The sequence below is a fragment of the Cyrtonyx montezumae genome, unplaced genomic scaffold (genome assembly GCF_038088225.1).
Source record: "Cyrtonyx montezumae isolate F1298 unplaced genomic scaffold, pur_monq_1.0 scaffold_2, whole genome shotgun sequence".
NCBI classification, from domain to species: domain Eukaryota; kingdom Metazoa; phylum Chordata; class Aves; order Galliformes; family Odontophoridae; genus Cyrtonyx; species Cyrtonyx montezumae.
The window spans coordinates 60,667,111-60,692,051 of NW_027071936.1; the positions used below are offsets into that span (position 1 = coordinate 60,667,111).

The 24,941-nt window shown below is 45.5% G+C and overlaps 1 protein-coding gene across 3 annotated transcripts in view; it reads left to right on the forward strand.

Moving 5' to 3' along the window:
• Positions 1-18,428, forward strand: part of MXD4 (MAX dimerization protein 4) — a 36,724-nt gene extending 18,296 nt beyond the window's left edge. For all 3 annotated transcript variants that reach the window (XM_065735879.1, XM_065735880.1, XM_065735881.1), the window contains exons 4-6: positions 13,724-13,838; positions 16,765-16,924; positions 17,849-18,428. In XM_065735879.1, coding sequence (XP_065591951.1) covers positions 13,724-13,838; positions 16,765-16,924; positions 17,849-17,997 — 424 coding nt within the window. In that variant the 3' untranslated portion in view covers positions 17,998-18,428. The remainder of the gene's footprint in view (positions 1-13,723; positions 13,839-16,764; positions 16,925-17,848) is intronic.
• Positions 18,429-24,941: the final 6,513 nt, after the last annotated feature.

The window sequence follows — 24,941 nt, forward strand, 5'->3', positions numbered from 1 at the left end:
TGTGTATAAAATAACTAGGTCTGCAGGGAGGTATAAAGTGAGGCAGGAGAAGTTTGCTGGGCCTTGTGCTGAGCTCCCTTCACTTAGTGCTGTGCTACAGCTCAGCTCCTCTGGGCCTCTCCAAGCGCTGTACCCCCCCACCCTTCCCTTTTTATTTATTTAATTTTTTCGAAGATCCTTCCTGTTGGCAGCTGTCCTGAGACATGATGTTCTTGCTTAGCATTTTGATGTGGGGAAACAGTCTGATAACCAAAGAACAACCCCCGGGTCGTAGCAGAGCTTTTTTCCTCACTCTGGTAAATGCAGTTCTCTTCACCCTATGCTCTGCTGTTTCCCAATGGATTCCTTACAGGAACACGGGGAAAGGCAGCAAATAAAAGCAGAACTGCAAACCTGTGGTGGGAGGCTTGGATTTGCTGAGCAAGAAGGAATATTGAATACCACAGCTGCCACAGCCCAAAGAGCACTGCCCTTGTGTACAGATGGAGTTGTAATCCACTCTTGGGGTTTTGAGGGAGTGTGTCTAGGTGTGTGTGCAGCTTGTGTCACTTCAAGTGGGAATTGAAGCTGCTGGATACTGGAGTGGGCTGATCTTGCAGTGGCACTTGCCTTAGCTAATTTGGTCCATCACTATTCTGAGGTAACAGAGAAACTCCGCATCTTAAGTCTCCCCACAGAGTGATCTGAGAAACACGAGTGCCAGTAAGGCCGATGGATCGGAGAGGTTTCATTTAGGAGGACCACCGAGTTGCAACATGTGCATTTGAATGTGAGAAACAAACAAGTGTAAGGCTGGAGGAACAAAGCAGTTAATAAATCTAGTGAAAACACTGTTGATTATTTTTGGTAGACTCTACTTCCAGGTATGTACAGATGTGCATTTCCCCACAAGGCATTGTTGGTGTGCACGTGTGAGGTGGGTGCAGCGTGACGCTGCCCGTTGTGCTGTGTGGTACCTCCTGCCACTGCTCACAAGCGTTTGGGAGGTAAATGTTAAAAGATAATCAGTAGATAACAGAACTAAAGATAGAAGACATTCGAAACAGAAATTCCTCTTCTGTAGGTGTAAGGATTACTCACAGTTGTTTGACATTGAGTTTGAAGGTTTAAAATACAGAAAAGCGTTTTCTGTAGATGAACAAAACGTGAAGGTTACGATACTAAATCTAGGTTGAAATCACTGCTGTTTTACTTACAGAGGTAAAAACAAATCTCTGCAAGGGTGAAATCTTTCAGCAGTTACCATAACAATAGATTTATGTTGCCTCAGACTCGTAATTACAAGGTCAGAGATTTTACTGCCTCTGGTCAGAGGATGGGGAATCCTATACGTGCAACTCTGAGATGGTCACCATCCAGGAAAGTCAAACGGTATCCAGCTGCCATTGTTTGCTTCTGATGCTTTTGGGAGTCCCTCTAGAGCCTGTAAATTCCGATGGACTGTTTCTGAGAAGCACATCTCAAACTTCTGCACGCTTCAGTTACTTATCTCCGGTGAAGGAGACAGTGAAGGGCTGCTAGACCCCATGGCTGCCATCCACTAAGAGCAGCTTCAAACAGCGGCGAGGCCCAGCTGCAGGGAGCAGCAGTGCGGGCACACAGGAGGAGGTGAGGGCGGTCAGATGCCTGTCCTGAGGCTGAGCCTGGAGCTGTGCTTCCCCACCAGCCGTGGCTGGCACCTGGAAGAGCTGCCATGTCCTCCCTGCCACTAGGCCTTGCTCATGCTGCTTGCTGCTGTGCATGACTACACGCTGCTCGCCCTGTCCATAGAAGGAACAGGCCTGGTTGGAAATGAGACGCTCCATTTGGACGTTGTCCTGTGTGGGGCTGGCCTGCAGGGACGTGACAGAGCATGGCACTGGAGGGCAGACAGCAGTGTCGCATCTCACACACCTCCCTGACAGTTCACAGTGGCAGGAGGAGGACTTGAGTGGCAGGAGATGGAGAAATTATATGGTAAGAGGCACTAGCTGCACCATAGGGATTTTATGTCTTCTGCTGGCCAGAATAAATCACGTCTCTGGGATGCTCAGCAGTCTATCCATTACCCTCAGAGATGCTCTGGCCTCCCCAGCCCCCCCCCTCCTGTGGCAACCAGAGTGCAAAGAGCTTTAGAAGTTTGCTCGTGGTCACCCTGAAGGATAAAAAACATCTATGTAGACTAATGCTCATAATTCAGGACAGGGAGAGGCTGGACGGACAGGGAAAAGAGAAATAGGGGAAAAGAGCAAGGTGGGCAGCAGGGCCTGCCAAGCATCCTCTCATCAGCAGCCAGAGCCTCCTGCTCTCAAAGCAGCCAGGTTCACCTGTCCCCAGCTAGCATTCTGCACTCTGCTGCCAGCACGCGTGCCTGGCCAAAAATTTATACATCTGTGGTATTGCAGGTATTTCCTTCAACTTCTGTTTGCTAAACGGTGTAGGCATAGGCCTGGTACATGAATGTACTCTAAAACGTGTATGAGCTGAAACTTCTGGAAAGAAAAAGCAAAGTTAATGGTGTGGGGTCTTGGCTCAGCAAGTGGGTTGAAGTGGCACTAAGTGTAAGTAAACAGAATGCACTATGAATGCTGCAGTGTGCATTGGTGTAGAGGCGTAAATATTTTTCAGAGTGAAAATGTGCAGAAAGCACTGAGATGGGAAGTGGTGAGCCCTGTGACAGGCAGCACATGTTTTCTTCTGTGGTGTAAGAGTTAGGACCATCACTGCTCATTTCTGACCACTGCTCACATGAAAACTTGTGGATGGCCAAGTTCAGAGCAGCACAAGCTCTTTCAAAGGTAATGATTATATGATACACTTGCAGACATGGCCTTTGTAGGGAAGCAGTGTCCCTGTTCTCTGCGGGGAGACGGGAGTAGATGACCTTTAAAGGTCCCTTCCAACTCAGACAATTCTGTGATTCTATTCCGACACTACAGAAGTATCTCAAAACCACTGATCTTGCCACTAGAGCTGTCTGGCCTGTTTCAATTTAGAGAAACAGAGGCATAAAAATATTCTGGATGCTGAAAATGCAGGTGGAGCATTGAAACTCCTAGTACATGCTAAAATAGGCTGTTGTGCTGACTGTTGCAGTGTGGCATTGAAGTGCACTCGCAGGCTTTTCCATCTGTTACCACTGTACCTTCCCGTGCGTCCACACTGAATTTAGATGCAGAGACCTCTGGGGTATTAGAAAAAGGCAAAAAATATATAATTTTCAACAAACCTATGAATCTTCACCTGCAGCACAAATTTCAGCATTTTATTCTTCGTTCAAAGAGAAGTATATCTGCAGAACAGTGATTTATTTGCTTGATTTATTTTTCCCCTGCATTATAAAAACTGAAGGAGTTTGCTGTAAGGGCACTGCTGAATTTTCTGTTTTTGACTCTGAGGCGCTCAGCTGTGAGCAAATATTTCACACATCTCGAAGCAATCAGAATGTCCAAGTGCAGCACGCTGGGTGCCTCGCCATGGTACACTGCTTTAATACTAAGAGTTCTTCTTTCCTTTTCACTAAAGTCAATTTGTTGTGTAGATGAAGTAGATTGTGCAGCCTGAATATGAGCCTCTATTGAAAAAATGGACATATGTGTGAGGTATCCTTTGTAGAGTGAAGAATTGAAAACGTTTCTGGCTGAAATAAATATGGAATATATGGAGAAGACAGGATTTTGTACTTCAGCGGAGGGCTGTTATCTTCTGTTGTATTTGGTCACTTTCTGAAGATACTCTACGTTCTGTCTGGACCATTATTAGGAAGGTTTCTTCAGAACTGTTTTTCTGTAGTGGAGTTTCTGTGATTTCTTAAGATGGAAGTTGTTGGTACAGTCTTTCTAAATGCATGTGTAAACAAATATATTTTAATTGGTATTTTAATTTGGTAGCTTATAAAAAGCATTGCTGAGCTGTAAATATATCATTCCTGACACTTGAGGAAAAGTGTTATGCTAAGGCAGGTGTGCCTGAATACCAACTCCTGCTACACAGCGGGATATATAATCATGTGTGTATCTACATTGTACGTATGACCATGGTACCCAGGAATATAGAAGATAGCATGAAAACGTTTTTAGCACCAGAAGGCTATTTGTAGCAAAATTCTGTCACCACTCAGATGTGATTATGCACGAAAATCAAAGATGGAGCTCTTGTAGGGAGTCTGTAAGCAGGAGGGGGACGGGCTCTTTAGAAGAGGGGTGATTTGGGTTAGATATCAGGAAGATGCTCTTTATTCAGAGGGCTGCAGGTGCCCCATACCTGGAGGCCACGATGGAGCTGGTGGGGCCCCCAGCCCACGGCAGTGAGGTTGGCATTTTTAGAAACAGCTAGTGATAAGGATTTCCGTAGTAATGCTGTCCGTGTTGATCATGACCGGAACGTGTCACAAAAGATCCTCGTTTGCTGATTCTCTCTAAAACTTTACTGCTCCCCATACAGGTGTTGGCTTCTCATAAATAAAACTGTGAAGAGTCTTCCTGTTAAAAACACAGTGTTTTACAACTGCAGTTAGCTAGCTCACTTCTGTATTTTATGCTGAGTTTCTTGTTTGGTGGGCAGACAAAATCACTTTTCTTAAGGAAGAAAACCCTGCAGCTGGCTCACTGCAGGGGTCTCTGAGCTGGAGTGGTGGGCTCAGCCCAAACTGCTTTGATTAACGTAGTACCTGGAGAGCGTCTGACTCCAGAAGTGAATTTTTGGTGCAGAGATCCTTCTCGGACTTTATCCTAGGTACGTTATTAATCCAGATTACTTAGTCATTATGCAACAATGAAAAATTTAGTAACTGCTCTATATTTAAACTTGTGTATATTAACTTCATTGCGCAGCACAAGACCAGGATAGGTTTAAATGTGGAAAAAAATGTGAAACACGAAAGGAGGAATTTGAAATGCTTCAGTGACTCTGTCCAGTTTGTAACAATATTGCTTCTCCTAGATTTATTTCAGAATTTTTATTCAGGTTACCTGAAATAGGTTTATGATTTTTGAAGTGGGGAGGTTGTTTGTATTAAAAACTGTGGGGACTTTGCTTGTGAGGCAGGACAGGACTTACCTAATGGCGGGCTCTGAAGCTGTCTGTTCCTTGAATTGAAGTAGATAAAGTACAGAAATTATGGTTTTTTTTTTAAAGTTTTGCATCTATTTCAGATATATCTGTTGTTCGCACTAAGCACAGCTTCTAATGGTTGCATTTTCAATGTCATCTGAGTGTTTGATTGGTCGTGTCCTTTTATTTGCAAAACATCCCCAAGTACATACATTTAGCAATTGGTTTAAGAGTATGTCAACCTCCTGTAGACACAGCTAGTTTAGTAGGCTAATTTGGGACTTCTGAAATACAGACACATGTTCAGCCATGCAAGCATTTTAAGCACTGAAAACATCTTGCAGAAGGCACAGCTTGGGCCTTCTTGTGAGGCAAGCACTGTTTCATGCCCATATGTGCTTTCAGATCCTTGCTGCCCAACAGCTGAAGATGCTGCACACACCTCCCTGTATGGCCAGGACAGCTGGGTGTCCTGACTGGGCAGTCTGCTAGTAGGGTAGAGAAGGTATGGAGCAGGCAGGGCTGTTCTGGGACTTCCCATGGGACATCAGGCTTTGCTGGTAGTTGTCTCTTCCCTGTTACAGCCAGCATTGAGTCAGCTCAAGAATGCATACGTGTGAGAGAGTCACTCTTCTAACTTGGAGAGGCTGTGGACTGAGGTCTTGATGCACAGGGTGGACACATCAGGAATTTGGTCTGTATCTCTTGAGCTTTGTGCTCTTGTCTGTGTCTGTTGAGAAACTGTGGATGAGCATTGCCATTTTGATGCTTCCCGCGGGCAGTGAGCAGCACAAAACCGACAGTGGGAACTGCTCTTGGTGTCTTCAAGTGCAGCCTGGAGGACATGCCTGCCCCATTCTTACTATCACAGATGTGTGGAGGGCTGTCAGCAGCTCTGTCCATGTGGGTTTCCCCTCTGAGGTGGTGTGATACGTGCACACTTGGACATGGCAGGATTTTTCACTGCCACCCTGTGAATTGTTGTGGGTGTCTGTGCCGTGTCATTTCACTTAGACCTGGCTGAGGCGTGGCACACATAGGTAAAGCAGCTTGCTTTGGACATGCATTACCAAAAGAAAGCTTTGCCTTTCATCTGGCTTTGTGCAGAACGGTGGGTTAAACAACAGACCCCAAATTAGATCTCTTGATTTGCACTTGTGTGGTTTAGGAAATGTACCTTCACCACCACAAGAGAGCTGTGCAGCTGCTGCCTGAGCAATAGCTTTTTGCTGCCTACTTTTTGGCTGTCTGCAGGCTATTTCTATCCACCGCACTGTGTCTAAAAAAGCTACAGAGAGCTCCCATGGAAAGACTGTAGGTGGATCAGGTCACTCCACAAACCTATAGTGCTGTATTGGATAAGATTGGCAGTTTGAACTGCACTTAGTGTGGGTTTTTTGTTGGTTGTTTCTTTTTTTTTTTTTTACTGCTATGCAAGTGCAGTCTTGTGAGTCAAATACTACAGATTTCCAAATGATCTGATTTATACAATCACAGCAGTGTTGATTGGAAGGACCTCTGACTGTTTTTGGTTTCAACAAGGTGAATCTTGAAAAGCCTCCAGCAACAGCACTTTCTGGGCAACCTACTGGGGCTGTGTGCTGCCTTCATAGAATCACAGAATCATAGAATTGTTCATGTTGGAAAAGACCTTCAAGATCATCGAGTCCAACCGCAACCTACCCATACTACCCTGTCTCTAACAACCCACTGCTAAATCATGTCCCTGAGCACCACATCCAGACGGTTTTTAAACACGTTCAGGGATGATGACTCAACCACCTCCCTGGGGAGCCTATTCCAGTGCTTAACAACCCTTTCTGTAATGAAGTTTTTTCTTATATCCAACCTGAACCTCCCACAGCGCAACTTAAGGCTATTTCCCCTTGTCCTGTCACCATTGAAAAGAGACCAAACCCACTCTCACTGTTATTACCTTTCAGGTATTTGAAGAGGGCAGTAACGCCTCCCCACTGCCTCCTCTTCCCCAGGCAAAACAGCCCCAGCTCCTTCAGTCACTCCTCATAGGGCATATTCTCCAAGCCCTTCACAAGCCTTGTTGCCCTTCTTTGGACCTGCTCCAGCACCTCAATGCCATTTCTGTACTGAGGTGCCCAAAACTGAGCACGGTACTTGAGGTGGGGCCTCACCAGTGCTTAGTACAGGGGCAGGATTACTTCCCTTAACCTGCTCACCACACCACTCCTGATATAGGCCAGAAAGCCATTGGCCTTCTTGGCCACCTGGGCACACTGCTGGCTCATGTTCAGCTGAGTGTCCATCAGTACAAGGTCCCTTTCCATCTGGCAGCTTTCCAGTCACTCCTGCCTAAGCTTGTCAGGTTGCCTGGGGTTGTTGTGACCAAAATGAAGTTCCCAACACTTGGCCTTATTGAAACTCACACAGTTTACCTTTGCCCATCAGTCCAGCCCATCCGGATCCCTCTGTAGCGCCCCTTCTTCCCTCTGGCAGATCAACACTCCCTCCCAGTTTGGTGTCATCTACAATCTTACTGAGGGTGCACTCCATCCCCTCATCGAGGTCATTGATAAAGATGTTGAGTAGGAGTGGCCCCAGTACTGAGCCCTGGGGGGACACCACTTATGACTGGCCACCAGCTGGATTTAGCTCCATTGACCACAGCTCTTCAGGCCCAGACATCCAGCCAGTGTTTCACCCAGGAGAGCATATGCCCATCCAAACCATGGGCAGACAGCTTCTCCATGAGGATGCTGTGGGTGACAGTGACAGAGGCTTTATTGAAGCCCAGGTGGACCACATCAGCAGCCTTACCTTCATCCACTAAGCAGGTCACCTTGTCAGAAAATGAAATCAGGTTTGTCAGACAGGATCTACCATTCATGAACCCACACTGACTGGGCCTGATCCCATGGCTGGGCTTTAATTGATCCACGATGGCTCCTGATATTAGCTGCTCCATAACCTTCCCTGGCACCAAAGTGAGACCGATAGGTCGGTAGCTAGCAGGATCATCTTTCCAGCCTTTTCTGAAGTTGGACGTCACATTTGCCAGCCTCCAGTCCACCAGGACATCCCTGGTTTGCTAGGACTGTTGAAAGATGATGGAGAGTGGCTTGGCAACCACATCCGCCAACTCTCTCAGCACCCTCAGGTGCAATCTGTCTGGTCCCATGCACTTGTGAGCATCCAGTTCTTGGAGTATGTCCAAAGCCACCTCATCGTAGATTTTGCAAGGCCTATTCTGTTCCCCATCCCTATCTTCCAGCACAAGGGGCTGTGTGCCCAGGGAGCAACTAATCTTACTATTTAGGACTGAGGCAAAGAAGATATTAAGTACCTCTGCCTTGTCCTGATCCTTGGTCACCATGTTCCCCTCTGCGTCCAACAAGGAATGGAGATTCTCCCTGGCCTTCCTCTTACTGTTGATGTATTTATAGAAATATTTATTGTTATCTTTCACCTTAACAGCCAAGTTCAGTTGTAGCTGGGCTTTGGCCTTTCCAATATTCTCCCTGCAACAGCTTCACGACAAGTTTATAATCCTCATACTTAGCTTGCCCCCTCTTCTAAAGACCATAGACTTTCCTTTTGTGCCCCAGTTCCAGCCAAAGGTCTCTGTTCAGCCAGACTGGTCTCCTTCCCCTTCAGCTTGTCTTTCATGACTTGGGGATGGTCAGCTCCTGCACCCTCAGAATAACTTCCTGAAAGTATTCCCAGCCTTCCTGAGCTCCCATGCCCCCGTGAACTACCTCCCAATGGACTCTCTCAACCACAAGCTGAAAGAAGCCAAAGTCTTCCCTCCGGAAGTCCAAGATGGCAGTTCTGCTGATTCCCCTCTGTGCCTCAGCAAGGATTGAAATATCTATTATTTCGTGATCACTTTGCCCCAGACGGTCTCCAACCTTAACATTCTCCAAAAGACCTTCTCTGTTAAAAAACAGCAGGTCCAGGATTTTGCTTCCCCTTGTTGGATACTTCACCAACTGAGTCAGGAAGTTGTCTCCCATGCACTCTGTGAACCTCTGGGACTGTTCCCTTTCTGCTGTGTTAAAATTCCAGCATATGTCTGGGAAGCTGAAGTCCCCCACAAGAGCAAGAGATAGAGACCATGAGACCGTGCTCAATTGTCTATAAAATGTTTATTCTGGTTGGGTGGCCTGTAGCAGACCCCCATGATAATGTCAGTCTTACTGGCCTTTGCTTTGATTCTGACACACAAGCTCTCAAGGTCATCTTTCATAATACGTTTGTTTCCTAGTGTCCATCCTGTACCTCACAGCCATTGCTTCTTACTTCATTATTTGGCCTTACTGAGGAGTATTTTGTTCCCATTGCAACCACCCGTCAAGGAGTTGTAGGAATTTCTTGGAATTGTTGCAGTTTTCTTGGTATTAAGATTATCCAGTGTGAACAATGGGCTTTTTGTTCTTTTCTTTTTCCTTCTGCAATGAAGCGTTCAATTTCTTGGTGTACTAAAATATATTTATGTCCAGAATTTCATACCTATGGGGAAGCTTCCTGACTTATTTAATAGAATAATGTATGCAATCTTGAGATTGGTTAGAGTCAAAGATCCTAATGCGCTTTTGCATAGCAGCCTGTCTGGGAAGAGTGGTAAACCCGAGTTCCTCCAGCCAGCGTGGCTCCTGCCTTTCTGAGGAGTCTGCGGACTGCAGAGGGTGGCCTTCAAGTGAACATCTATGGATGTGCTGTGTGGAGGAATCTCCAGTACTGCTGGGCATGGCATCCTGTCTGGGCACCTAGGCTTGGTGCCTTGAGGTAGGCCCCACATGTAGCCCTCTGGCCTGGCAGCTTCATTTGGCTGAATTACTTAATAAGTGTTGCCCAGTGCTGCTTTCACAGGTTCAGAGCCAGCTCAGGGGAGTCCCAGTTGGGAGTCATTCGGGTGGCTGTCAACAAGTGATTGTCATTTCTGTGAAAGCAGTGAGCCACCTGCTGTGGGACAGCCACTCCAGGGGAGCTTTGAGTAAGGCAGAGGGGCTGTAGCTCATTTTTATTAAGCACTAGTAGAGTTAGAATGTGGATTTACAGGACCACGTGGTATGCTTACTCATGAGGAAAAGCCCGAAGATGCACAGAGAGCTGTAGCACCTCTGCTATGAGGGCTGAGGGAGTTGGGCTTGTTCAACCTGGAGAAGAGTGGGCTTTGGGGAGACCTCACAGTGGCCTTCCAGTACTCAATGGGAGCTTATAAACAGGAGACTGATTTTTTACAGTCTGATAGTGGTAGAGTCATAGAATCATTTTGGTTGGAAAAGACCTCCAATATCATCTAGTCCCAACTGTCAACCTGTCCCCACCACGTCCACTGACCATGTCCCTCTGTGCCAACTCTACTCTTTTCTTAAACACCTTCAGGGCCGGTGACTCCACCACCTCCCTGGGCACCTGTTCCAGTGCATCACCACTCTCATTAGGAGGAATTTCTTTACTAAGAGAGTGGTGAGGCCCTGGCACAGGTTGCCCAGAGAGCTGCAGTTGCTCCATGCCTGGAGGTGGTCAAGGCTGGGTTTGATGGGGCCATGGGCAGCCTGAGCTGGTGAGGAGCACCCAGTTGATGGCAGTGGGTTGGGACTGGGTGGGCTTTGAGTTTGCAAACCAACCCAGCCCGTGCCATTCTGTAATTCTGTGATGATTCTATGGAGTTTTGACCATCTTCATCTTCAGGCAGAAAAGCACATGCCGTGTCTGAGGCAGGTCACCTGGCTTCTCCCTCCCTTGACCCCTCACTCCTGCCACACAACTTGAGTATGCAGATTTTAGGTGGCTTGTTATAGATCCTAAACTTCTCAGGTAAATTCAGTAGCAGGGAGGGGAATATTTCTGTGCATCCGCAGGAAGGGGGGAAAAGCATGTGCTTTTCTAGGCACCAGCTTACCCGCCTGACATCATGCGTGGTGTGGGCGAAGGTGTCGTGTTTTGGAGCTGGAGCAGTGTAATTACTGCACTGAGCCGCATCGCATGCACAGAGACTGTTCCCCAGCTCCTCTGGGACCAGAGGAGTCCATTTTCTAGGTGGAGTACATGGCCTGATGTACAGAACACAAAGAGCTCAGGCTGTGATTACCTCTGCGGCTGCCTTCTGGGTGGCTTCCATCGGCTGAGGGGGAAAAGCTGTCAGTTCCCTGCAGTCAGGGAGAAGTTAGTGCTGACAGATCCTGCGTGTGACAGTTTATCTGCTGTGAAGTCAGAGTCCCTCACTGCTGCTGTGATCTGTTCCTGCAACATGCTAGCCATGTTTTCTTAACATTCTTACAGGTTTTTTTTCCCAAGATGTGCAAGCTGGAAAACATGGGGGTGTTTACTCTAGTAATTGTGAAGGGCTGCGGTTTCTGTGTTCGTAACCCAGGCTGTTGATGATACTCTTGTGTTATGATACATGAATTAGCCATATAAACATCCCTTATTTATGCAAAGACCCGGCTAAAAGAATGAAAGAAAAGGTCCCCTTGTTTACAAAATAAAACAAAAAAAGATGAAGTTAGAGTGGATGTTTCAGTAAGATGTGTTTATTACACTCAGCACTGTCGGTTGTTAGTGTGGAGGATGTTCTAAGGCATTATTACTCTTATTTTTAATATTGAGCTCCTTTCAGTTATTCTCATTGATCAGTTAAAATATTCCCATTAACTTCAGTCATGTGCTCTTTGCAGCACTTCTCTAAAGTCCTGCACGGTGTAGGACATAAAAGAGCAGTGCTTCAGCAGGGCTGACAGCCTCGCCCACTGTGTGTACCTCTGCTCATTCCCCAGTGGGTGCTAATGTGTGCACTAAACCCTTTCTTTTGACCCTTCTTTTGAGTATTAAGTAGACCTTAGATTAGCAGTTATGTGTATTTGTTGTAATACTTTTAATTACTGCAAGCAATCCTTCTGTTCTGTGTATATAACTCTCAGTTCACCATGTGGGTATCCTTCTTGCCACGTCCTCCTTTATCCTCAGTCTCTGCTTCTCTGTCAGCTGTCTAAATAGAGTTGCATCCAAGTTGTGCCGAGTGACGCAATGACCGTGTGCAAGCTTAGAGGCCAGTTAGATAAACAAAAAGATGAACTGAATTCAGTGCCCAAAGCAAGATCTTAGTTCAAACACACACACAAAAACACAGGTAGTTATTAAAGGCTAGAGAAACAGAAATGTTTTCCCTGTGTTCTCTGTGTGGCTCCCAGCAGGCCCTGGTGGTGGCACCTCATCCTTTGGCTGTGTTGTGAAGGTCAGGGTCCCGGCTGGGACCAGCAGTCCCACAGGTGCTCTGTGTTCTGCTGGGGCTGCCCCTGCCTGTGGGGCTGTGTGTGAAGTAAAAGTGTTTCGGTTGTTAGGTGCAGAGCCCTGCGTTCAAACCAAACCGCAGGCCTAAGCAAACAACGTGCGCCTGTTCTCTCTCGAATCGCGCTTCCACCTATAATCTTTTTCTCCTAAATGACTTGAAGAAAGAATTGACAATTATACGGAAATGCTCTTTGAATTCGTGCCTAATTCACCGCTAATTTATAGGCAGCCAGAGCTACGAGTCAGCATGTCATCATTACAGGACTGAACATTCATTAGGCTTTATTTTACTTTCTCCCCCCCATTTATTCTCAGGTTTTTACATTACTTATTCCAGATATGATATCACTTGTCATTCAGTGTACGCTGAATCCTCTTAAGCTGCATTTCAGATGCTGAATTCTTGTTCTGAGTGTGCTGACCAGGAGCATTACTGCACAGTTTGTTTCCTTCATGCAGCATATAGCAGATTGGAAACAGATAATTATTCATGTCACGCTTGTGATCTCCTTCGCATATTACCAGTGCTGCGTGGGGGCTGTAGGCATGCTGCAGATCATTGCTTTGTTCAGTTTGGGCTGGTGGAAAGATAATGGTAGAGATGTTGCTCATGTAAATGCTTCTGCATGTGTTTCCATGGTGTAAAACTGAAAGGTGTAACATTCTTTGGTTTGTTGCTGCCTCACTTTGGGCTGTTACAGTAGAGTTGCATATTGCCAGAAATACAAAAAGTATGGAAACCAGCTAGCTGTAGAAATGTCACTTTGTTTATCCTCTCATTTTTACCAATGGATTCGATGCCATTAATACAGGAGTGGGGTTGCTGGGAGTGGTAATGGTACCCATGAACATCAGCAATGGACCTGATATTAGTGGAGCTGATTGGTGTTGCCCCAAGTGTTGCTCTGGCTCCTTTATAGAGTGATGTGGGTCAATGCATGGACAGGAGCAAAAAGGATCTATGGCGAGGGCTGAGAGGTAGCTGGAAACAGCCATGAGCACAGCTACGGCATCGGGCAGGGGGAGCTGTGGTGTGCAGCCTCTGCTCCCTCCCACAGGCTGGAAGACCACCCGGGTTGGGGTGAGGTCTCCATTTTAGTTCTTTATTCAACCACGGATTCAATGCGCAGCCGTGGTTGAGTTACCTTCTCTGTGTGTAACCCCCCCTTCCTTAAGATGGGAATAATTGGACTGAGCAAAGTGCTGTGAAGTATAGGTATGAAAATAGTGTATAAATGTGCCAAGCAGCATTACTACATTTCAAGTGACCTTTTGGTCTGAAACTTTGCCAAAGGAAGGGGAGAGGAAGCCACTGTTGAATCGAGTTCTGCAGAGAGATCCTGCAAACAGATGGTGTTTGCATATAGGATGTGCTATTCAAGTGCAACTTTACTACAATGCTCTTCATTTTTAATATTTGCAGACGGGCTAAACTCCGGCTATATTTGGAACAGCTAAAACAGCTTGTGCCTCTTGGGCCGGACAGCACCAGACACACCACTCTAAGCCTGTTGAAAAGAGCTAAGATGCATATCAAGGTAAAAACATTCATCTGTATTTTTATATTTTTAAAGCATAACCTTCCAGAATGTGTATCTGTAGAGAGGAGTTTAATTTTCACACAAAATCTGTATCCATATGTCTGATCTTCTGGCTCTACTGGTCTGTATTAGAAGCAGGGTTCTCACTCAGAGTATCAAGTTTTTATGTGCTTTGCAGTCTCAGATATATGAAATGGTGGTTTTGTGATTACTAATGGTTTACGTTTTATTAAAATATGTCTATATATATCATGGGTGTTATTTGATTAAGGTATTTATTTTATAAGGTCTGAGCAAGGTAGCATTGTACTGTACTAATTTTGAAGTGAAAATGCCAGTAATTAGTAATGAAATAACTAACAGAGTCAAAGGGATTGGAGCTCCTAATGAGTCTCACCCTCATCCCCTACCCCAGTAACCAGATCCTGGAGCATGTGCCAATGACTTAAAAGAAAGCAAAAATAAAATCTCATCTCCTGTGACTGCCACTCCCTTTGCATGTTTTGTGTGAACAACACCTGAGCCACAAGCTGAAAACAAAAACGAAACCTCACCTGTGCTTTAGCAACAGTACAGGTTAGACGTGTGCACAGACGACTCAAAGGACATTCCTCCTCAGCTCTCCTCTTTCCTAAGACAGAGCAGTTTCACTCTCATCATTTTCAGAGGAATGGAAACGCAGATAGACGATAAGTATTGAAATGCAGAAGGCTAAAGAACAGGTTTCTGATGCCGTGTCCAGGACTGCAATTATTTGTCTGGTGTTTCTTCAGTCTTACAGGGGAAAAGAGAGCAAGGTAAGAAGTGTGGTGAGAGGCTGAACACTGCCAGTGATCTGGGAATATTTTGGAGACCAGCGTGCTGCTGCGCAGCAGTGACACTTGGCACAATTGCAGAAATGGCTGTAATTAATTCATAGGAAGCACCGAGGGTGAATTTAAGCAAAGCCATTCTTGTGAACAAGGTTACTGAGCTCCTTCTTCAGCTCTTTTAAGCATGTTTACTCCAGCTGAGCAGTCCCTGTTTTGACCATCAGAGATTTTGACCTCTTGTTTATAATTCGGGCTAACGTGCATGAAAGGCAGTGCGTGTGGCTTTTGTCTTGGGCTGCCCCCTATCACAGCCTTATTCATACAGATCGAAAAACTGTTTTTACAAGTGGCAAGTGTGAGGGATTAGCCAAGTTAACATCTGAGCTGCTGAAAACAAAGCTAGGAACAGATTCCTTCCCAGCCCATCGGGTGCACGGTACCTAGTACTCCTTTTCTGAAAAATGAAACTGAAGCTTTGTTTTCTTTCCGAGCTTCTAACTGAACCCGCCTGCTGCCCTCCTCAGCTCTGCAGGCATTCGGACAGCCACCTCCCTGCTGTGCTGCTGGAGCAGGCACTGCCCCTTCCAACACTGCTGAACTTTTCACACACCCATACACTGAAACTTGCCCTGAGAGATCGGACGGTTTTGAGTCTCCTGGATATGAATCACCGAGTTCGTTCCCAAAATAGTTGTGAAGCATTTGGGACCACGGCCAGGAAAATACAGGAAAAGGAAATCTGATCAATCGGGCACATTTGCTGTGCTGTGCACATGGACGTACTGACACGTTGGCTTATTGTAACATCGTGTTCCTACCTATGATGCATATCTGGGTAGTGTGCAGCCTGGGAGAGAGCCTACAGTGAGAAGTTAGGTTTCATTCAGGTGGGAAGCTGCCGAGTTGAGTAATATCAGTTATATTTTCAAAGAGAAATACTTTTGCTTTCGGGATTGCATTAGAACAGCAGAGTTCTTACAGTCACTTGGCTCATGGTTTCTTGTATGCAGTCCCAGCCCACTCTCCTCTAGAAAACCACACGTAGGTTCATTCAGATGGTAGGGAAGAGTCAGCAGCAGCTGTATTCGCTCCCAGTACATCTCCTAAATCTCAGTGGTCATGTAAACACTGCTCAAAGAGAAATTTGCTCTAGCTTATAAGTGCTTTTTCTGCCAGAACCTGTAATTTACGTCATCGCTTAGATTAAAAGAATTGCCTTTTGTGTGTGTGTGATTTGTTTGTAGCTCGTGCTTTTGATCCAGTCATATCCATTCTACCTTCTTCTCTAGCTACATAGTCCATTTTTGAGAGTAGCCATCAGTGATTGGAAAAGCAGTCTGCTGAAATCTGGAAAGAGAATATCCCTGCTCTCACCTTTGTACCAACAGTGCAGCGCATTTTACACAGCGTGAGGTATTATTTCCAAAATGAACACCTTATTTTATTCAGGTAACAGGAAAGATTAGGGGCCGACTGTGGAAGGACCCATTCACAGGCTGTTTGCTGCATTGGATTAATAGCACTGATTTTGTATGGGGTTATCACAGAGTTATCGGAGAAGTGCTAGGAAAGAGAAATGCAAGGATGAAAGGAGTTGTGGGTAAATTCCTCCTACTTCGTGTATAAAGCAGTACTGGAGTAGTAATGATGAAGCACTCAGAAACGGTAAAGATTTCCATAGCCTGTAGTAGTACAGGGAGCATTGAGGAGCTTGTAACAGTTCCTTTACGGTGATAGCTCTCTTGTTTCACCTAAAGAGACATAAAATTCTGCTTGAAACCCAAGCTGTGCTCGAGTTATCCTGACAAAATGCTTTAAATATTCCCAGAACCAAGGCAACAGTCATTAAGCCTTAGCTGAGAAACCTGTGCTAGTGGCAAAAGAGTCTCTAAGGAATTCTCTTTTACTGTGTCCATATATTTTACTGTGAAACCAACTCGCCTCTGGACCGGCCAGCTGAAGTTGTATGGAGCTCTACAGGGTGGTAACAAAAATACTTTGGTCTGATCATCAGCTCCTGCTCTGAAAGAACTGGTCAGAGAAGATCCTGAGTTACCGATGCTTTAACACAAGTAAGATCTGTTGGCTTACTGGTGTTCTCTCTCTTTAAGAAATTGGAAGAACAGGACCGAAAAGCTCTGAATATTAAAGAACAATTGCAGCGGGAGCACCGCTACCTCAAACGCAGATTGGAGCAGCTATCCGTGCAGGGCATGGAGCGCATCCGCACTGACAGCATGGGATCAACAATATCCACCGACTCTGAACAAGGTAACTGCGCGGGGGCTGTGGAAAGGAGGGGGAAGCAAGAAAACAGACGGGCACCATTTAGAACTAAGGTCAAGTTTTCAACAAAACCCAGACAAAACTGTTCCATTGTGCAACCTATGGAATAAAGAACAACACATTTTCAATTTCAAAGCTATTGATGCAGCATGCCAGTTTTTGAAACAAATGCTGTTCAGTGTTCCACATTTTGAGTGTGGTTATTGGTGAGGCCGGCATGATACTTTTTGATTGGAAAAAAAGGATGCCATTTGTCTTAATTCATAATAATGCAGGAATAAATTAATTCCACATGGTTTCTTGTGAGATTTGAGGGTATTTGCTGTGCTGTGATCACCAAGTGTTTCCTGCATTTGGCTTTCATTTAAGAGTGAGCTCTCGGAGCTCCCCGTCACCCATCCCTGTCACCTCCCTGTCTTCTGACCGGCACTGTGCCTGCGAGTGAGAACTCACGCACACAGCCCTTCTCAGGGCCCATGGGAGATGGAGCTGTTGGTCACAGTGCAGCTCTTCGAGGACAGATGGCTGCACCACAGTCGTTGCGAGCTGACACCTGCATGGGTTGAGTTACCTCAGATGGTGCTACAGCTCAGAGCCCGGAGGGTTTGGGTTTTCTTCTCGTTTTGTTTTTTAAGATCAGTGTCTATGAATGGGTTGGAATGGTTCTGGGACAGCATTTAGGGTTGGTGTCATGCTGAGTATTTGTGTAGATGAGGACAGAAGGGATTTTAATTCTCAGGAGGACAAGATGCTGCTTACCTCGGGAGCTACTGTTGCAGGCTTTTCTTAATTACAGAAAATGAATGATTGGGGTTTCACTTGAACGTTGGTTTACGTAGGCAGCACTGGCCCCGGTTACTTGTCGGAGGCACCACGTTTCTGAAAATGCGCTTCTTATGTTTTCTTTAGAAGTAGACATTGAAGGAATGGAGTTTGCACCAGGGGAAATGGACAGTATTGGAAGTGCCAGTGATGCTGAAGACCACTACAGTTTGCAAAGCGGCTCGAGCGATGGAGGTTACACACATTCCCGCAGACTGAATGCCAGGCTCTCATAGTGCCTGAGTTACCAGTTCAACTCAGGACCATCTGACTGAAGCACTTATATATGAATATTCCAGAGGTGTCAACTGCCACTCTTCCGGGAAACCCCAACCACAGTACTCTGACATGGAGGTTTCTTACCCACGGTTCCCTGCACTGTAACCACAATATTAGATATTGTAAATCATGGGTTTGCTGCAGAGAACTGTGGTTAGGTACAGTTGTGACTTAAAGCTAGCTTGATGTAGCTCTACTGCAAATTAAAGAAAAGAAATTGTCATTCCGTTCAAGAAGTATTAAATTCAAACTGGTGGAAGCATGGCATAAGGAAGTTTGACAGTTATTTTGATTTTGCAGAAACCATTCTCAAACATCGAAGGATAACCGGAAACTACGGTGTGATAGTGATTCAGAGATACCCAAACCTAAAACTTTTGGTGGTATTTTTACATGGAAAAAAACCCCAATATGGAACCCTGTAGAGCAGGCTCTATTGTATCAATCCTTTCAGCAGTTGTTTGGGTGAAGCAGGCGGGTAAACCTTCCCATTGCAGATGATCTTTAGAAAAGGTCATATTTACAAGTCACTACTGTACTTCAAAACGGGGGAAAAGCCAGCTCTAGTAATGACTTCATGTGGGATGATCTCAACTTTCTTCTGCTTTTTTGTACTCAGTATCCAACCAGCAGCAAATTGTTCCATCCATGCTAACAGGAGGAATGCAGCTCTGCACTTTGGGCCTGTTACTGTGGAGTGGATGACATTGAAGCATTTCTATGTTGTTGGGTTTTTTTTTGTTTTGTTTTTTTGTTTTTTCATTTCTTTGCCTGAGAAATACAGAACTCATGTGATCCAGATTGTGAGAGCTAATCTGTCCTTGCAAGGAAATGAAACTTCTGTTTGCTTGTATTTTTTTTTTTACACATGTCAATACATTTTTATGGAAGGCATGGCTTAAAATTACAGTATTCAGCTAGAAGATAATTAATCCTTTTTTCTTTTGCACACTATAATTGCATTTTCTATTCTTAAAAAAGTGCAAAAAATTTAAATGTATGCTGTAAAACAGCAAAGTTTATTTAGTACTCATCGAGCTGTTCAGAACGTATTTACCCAAATTATAGCAATACTATGAAGATGTATTTTAATACAACTTCTGCTTAGTGAAGTCATTAGAGCTTGGCTTGCCGGGTAAGAAAAAATGGACCAGTCTTTGCATTACTTGTTTAAAGAAGGTCTTTTAAAAAAAAAAAAAGAAAAAAAAGAAAAAAAAAAAGAAATTAAAAAAAAAAAGGAAAAAAAAAAAAGAAACAAAAAAGAGAAAAAAGCTATAAACACTTTTAGGGAAGTGATTTTAGCAAGTGTAGTCTATATTTCCTGTAAGAGATTTTGTATTATATTTTCCTAAATGTTCTCATTTACTTGTATAGGGAGGGGAATGGTACAGACCCAGACCAGAGTCTCAGGGACTCTTCACCTTTGTCATATTGTGCCTTGGTGACCATTTATGTATGCCTCTCCTTTTCATTGTTTAAAGGACAACTAAACTTTGTTTCCAGACCCTCCGTTTGAATGGTCAGTTGTCCACCTTCCTACCGATGAAGTAGAGAGGTGTATTTATATCTTCACCCTCTCACAACTGATTCAGTGTGGCTTTAAGTAAAATCCTAAATTTCGGTTTCGGTGTGAGGGTTAATTATCTTTGTATAAGCCCTCCCTTTGGTTCTTCAGCACCCAAATCTATATTTTGTTAGCTTATGAAGTCGGGGTCTCCGTGAGACCAGTGCTCAGTGGCTAGGGAAACACAAATGTACTGTGTAAGGCTATGGGATGTCCAAGTGTGGTGCCGTGTTCAGACACAAGACCTCATGACATGCTGACCATGATGATCAAAAACAAAGATTCAGTTGTTCTTTCAACATCTGACATACGTGTCCTCCCTTTGGCTCTTACAACACCGAGTAGAAATACGAATACATTTTGTGGCAGCTTACAGATCCTTGTTTGCACTCTCGCTTACTGCTTGGAACTTGCCAACAAGGAAAATGTGTATGTTTAATTTACATAACCTAACAGATGGCCACCCCTACTTTGGCTCTGGGGAGGGGCATAAGGTTATCAACTCTGGCAGCTGAATAAGAAAACAATTAACCTTTTCTGTGATGCAGGTTTTGGTATTATGTTGTATACACCTTGCATTTTACTAAAATCCTCGTTGTTGGGGAAAGCACACAGCAATATACTCATTGTGTGTAGCTGACAAGCAGCAGAAATTACTAGCTCCTTTGGTGCATATGTAACTAATTTCCAAATCATGGAAAAACAAAACACAGCAAAACTAAGAGTTTACTTTAACACACGACTGTTAACAGGAAAAAAAACCAGGCTAGTATATTGTTGCTGTTCATTTATTCTATAATGAACACACTCATGAATTGTAAAGTGTTTCCTTTCGTGACAAGCAGCTCTTGCACAGAACCTCCTATTGAAAAGAGATTTGAAACTTACAGAAGGAAAGACAAGATTTTAAATTGAACATTGTTGTACCTTAGGTCAACCTGAAATTTTCCTTTTCAAGATGAATGTGCTAACTTAATGAGTTCTTCCACGCTGGGTATCCATGGCTTTGTAGATCTTATATTTTCAATAAAAATTACTCGAATAATCTTGAGTGGAAACGAAAAGGGTTTATTTGTTTTTACTTTTCCAGTTTTTACAGTGGGGGCTTCATCCCAGTAAAGAGACCCTCCTGATGCGCTGTCCTCCCCACCTCCAGACGCAGCCCCTCTCTGCCGGCAGTGCAGGAGCGTGGCTGGAAGCAGCCCCACAGCTGCTCCAGGTGCTGGGCTTGCTGGCTGCTGTGCCCAGCAGCGCTGCTGCCATTCAGGCTCGCAGGTTCCTTGCAGAGCGCGTCCCATTGCGCTGTGCCCATAGCGGTGGCACCCCGGGATGTGTCACTGAACGACGGACGTCGCGTCCTGGTTTTGCTCATTGTCAAGCCGAATCTTTGTGTGCGTGCTTCGTGTGTGTGCATGCATGCATGCATTGGTGTGCGCGCGCAACTACGTGTAACCACGGCATTAATGGAAACAAACGCTGCTTGCTCTGAGATTAAACACTACAACCGCGCTGGCAGTTCTGCCGTTCTGTGTCATGACCGTGCTTTGGGCAGGTGAGGCCCCACTTCTACGTTCATCCTTTTTCGTCCACGGTACCATGTGGGGAAGGAACGAGCAGAGAAGAGCTGCCGGCTGCCAGGCGGTTCCTCAGTGGGCAGGGCTCTGGGGAGATGAAGCCATCGCGGAGGGCTCTCTGCAGAGCGTGGAGGCCTGGCCTCGGGGATGGCCCTTCCCTGGCTCTGCCATCACAAGGGAGGGGCACAAATCCAACCCCAATCCTTCTGCAGATTCTCAGCTACGGTTAGGAGGATGGATATGCCTTTGCACCCAGCCCAGCTCTGCCTAGCTTGTATCCCACGGAGGCTGGCTTATTTATCTTCCGAAAGGAGCCGGGCTTGACTGGTAGAATCTGCAGCACATTGTCATCTGGGGACTGAATCCTGTGGGTTTTTTGTGTGAAACTCAAACTGGGCTCGGGGTGAGTTTCATTAGAATACCACAGGCATAAAAAGCCCCCAAAAATTCCCAAGAAGGACAGAGTTCTTCATCTAGTGTTTGCAGATTGCTTCCTATCATTAATTGTTAAGGCTGGAAAAGACCACTATGATCACCCGTCCAAGCAGCAGCCCATCCCCCCATGCCCACTTTGGGGATGCCGAAGCAGACGCACAACAGCACCACACACAGCCTGACATCATTTCATTAAAAAAAAGTTATTTCTACTGATGTACAAGTAAATAAAAGTGACAACCACCAGTATTCAGGGCATCCTGCTGTACCATGTGTGGCCAGTTTCGGAGAATTGAATGCTCAGGACAAACAGGAGGATGCAGAGCGGTGTGCCAGTGCGGGCTGCAGCGGTGCTCCACGCGGTGCCCCACGATGGCACTCTGCTTTTCCTGGATGCCTTTACTGCAGCTGGAGCGGTGATGATTGCACCGTGCTGCCACCTTCCTAGCTCAGTGGTGACTCTCTGTGAGTGGTTTTGTCCTTGCAGATCAGCACTGTGGAAACGAACGTCACAGCTTTTAACCTAGGCACAGTAATTCTACACACTTCATATTATGACGGTGTCGATAAAGGAATGTCTGCACGTGTTCCTCTCAGAAAGATGTTGGTTTCTTTTACTGTTGCTGGCCATTGGTCCTGCATGGGGTAAGAGCCGAGAACAGGGTTGATGTTTCATCCACTAACTTGCACATCCCAGTGCTGGGGGAAGGAGAACTGAATCCCTTTAGATGCTCTCCCCACAAATACAAATGGGGTGAACACATCAGAAATCAAATGAAGATTCACGAGTGACAAAATGAGCCAAAGTGACCAAATAAATGTAGTACCGTTAATTGGCAGCTGCCAAAGAAACACCCAAGTGCTACATTACTACCTAGAAGTACAATGCCGGGGAAATGCTGAACAGAACACGTAAGAGTGTGGTCATCTTGGCCTTTCTTTCTATCTCTACTATTGTAAATCCCAGCAAAAGATTGCAGTGGAGGAAAATCCACTTGGAATCATAGAATCATAGAAGTTGGAAAGGAGCTCTGGAGGTCATCTGGTCCAACTCCCCTGCAATGAGCAGGGACACCACAGCTAGATCAGCTTCCCCAGGGCCCGATCCAGCCTGACCTTGAAAGTCTGCAGGGATGGGGCATCCACCACATCTCTGGGCAACCTGTGCCAGTGCCTCTCCACCCTCACCATAAAAGACATTTTCCTTATGTCCAATCTAAATCTCCAATCTTTAAGATTGAAGCCATTTCCCTTGCTCTATTGCCACACTGCTGAAGAGTCTGTCCCCTTCATTCGTGATGTTCCGCGCTGTGAAGGTTCTGCATGCACACTTGTGTGGTGCTCACTGCGTTTCGCAGTGCACGGAGTATTGTGTTGTATCATTACTCTGTCAGAATATAAATACAAATTTTTGTACCTTTTTGCTGTGGGTTTCATTTTTTCTTTTTAAATCACCACCTCTGTTTGTGTGCAGCACTTCTTCCCTTCGCAAATCTTTTCATACAGCTTTAATGACTACTTAATAAAGAGCTCACTGAATTTTAGCAATTCACGTTAATTCTAATGCATTCAGGTTGGAGTGCAATTGAAACTGGATTTCGTTTACGTACGTTGGCCCCACGTAACCCTACCAGCCATTAACGCTGTGTGCCTATAACCAGGGGTGCTGGATAAATGCATGTGCACTGCACTGGGTGGGCAACGCACAGCCAGGCAAAGGGCAGCATCTCTGTTTGGTACTGGGAGAGCTGGAGGGGACAGAACTGAAATGCTTCTGCAAATGGCATCGCTGTATTTTCGAGCATAGCGTGAGACACGGGTGTGTTTCCATTTGTCAAGTATGTCGTGCTGAAAATACTGAGGTTTCTTAAAAATACAGAACCGGGAGTTTTAGCCTGAAGCCACGGTGTGTAGCTCGTCAGGAAGCCGAGCCACTGAATCACTACAAATACTCATGCCCAAAGCAAACCGTCTGTTTAGCAAAGCGTTCTTTGAGAGTCCCCCTACAATATAATAAGCACAAAATGGCACCTGTGTGCTGCTGGAAAAACTCATCTCCAGCAGGAGGAGAGCTGCAGCAACTTCCTGGCAGCGTTACATCTCGGGACAGCACTGTGCTGCTGCACGCAAGGAAGAACTGCACGGGGAACAGTATTCTGGCTGACGTTGTGGCACTGGTTTTTTTGAGCCACTTTAAGACCCGGGCAATTTCTTTTAAGACATCTGTAATGTCTTGTGAGTTGTTTCCATGAAAAGTAAGTTTCCCCATTTTGCTAATGATGGAAATTTAATATTAAGAGCCCAGAAGCTTGGCTATCAGTAAGAAAATGGTTGGGGTTTTTCTTTCTACAGCTGATCTAAATGGAAAAGAGCCTTAAATTATAAATAAAATCATGATGGCCATTGCCTTCCTCTAGAAGATGTTGTTTAAAGTGGTTTCAGGGGTGAAGTTTTCAGTTACTGCTATTGCACATCTAGAAACTGTGAATGACCCAGAGCTTTCACAGACCTTGACACATCATGAAGGTACGATTACGGTGGGTGGACAGGCAGACAATGGAGAGCTGGCATTACCGGTGCCAGAAAGGACTGGGTCTGTGATAGCAGAGACCGCTGCTGGTCCGGGGCTCGTTTCCTTTTGCTCTCTGCGGTGTTAGCTCCCCTGGATGAGGGAGCAGCTCTCCGTATGCTCCCGAAAGCTCTTGCTCCTCTGCATCGCTGTTGTGCAGAGCAGCCATGGCCCTGGTGTGGAGGAGCTGGAATGTGATGGCACAGGAGGAACGGCAGGAGGTGGTGGCAGGAGCACGCTGGTGCTTTCCCATCCCGCTGCCTCTTCAGCCCAGCTTGGAGTTTTAATCCAAAACCAGGCCAAAGAGTAAACAGTTTTTAGCAAAGAATAACTTTGTGCATTGTATGTCGAAAGACATCAGCAGTGTCAGTGCAAAGTAAGTGCTTTTTTTTCTTAACTTATGGCATTGTATCCAATAAAGCTGAAGAAAGCTAATCACTGTGACCTGCTTTTCTGGGAACACGAGGTCTCGGAATGAAATCTGTTCCTCCAGAGAGACAATGCAGGTGCCTGTGAGAGCAAGTGGGCTGGTGCCAAATGTCTGTATTCTGCCTTTATTATCATCACAGTTCACGCAGCACTTCAAAAGCTGCACTTAATTCAGAGTGTAAGTATGCTTACAGCAATGATCTTCTTTTAACAGAGTGCTTCCAAAGAGCGGCTGGCACTCCTGCCATCTGCATCGTGCCTTCTGAAACCCTGCCTCTACTGGCTAAAAACCTGCACGACACGAAATGAACAAGTCTCCACACTGTTACA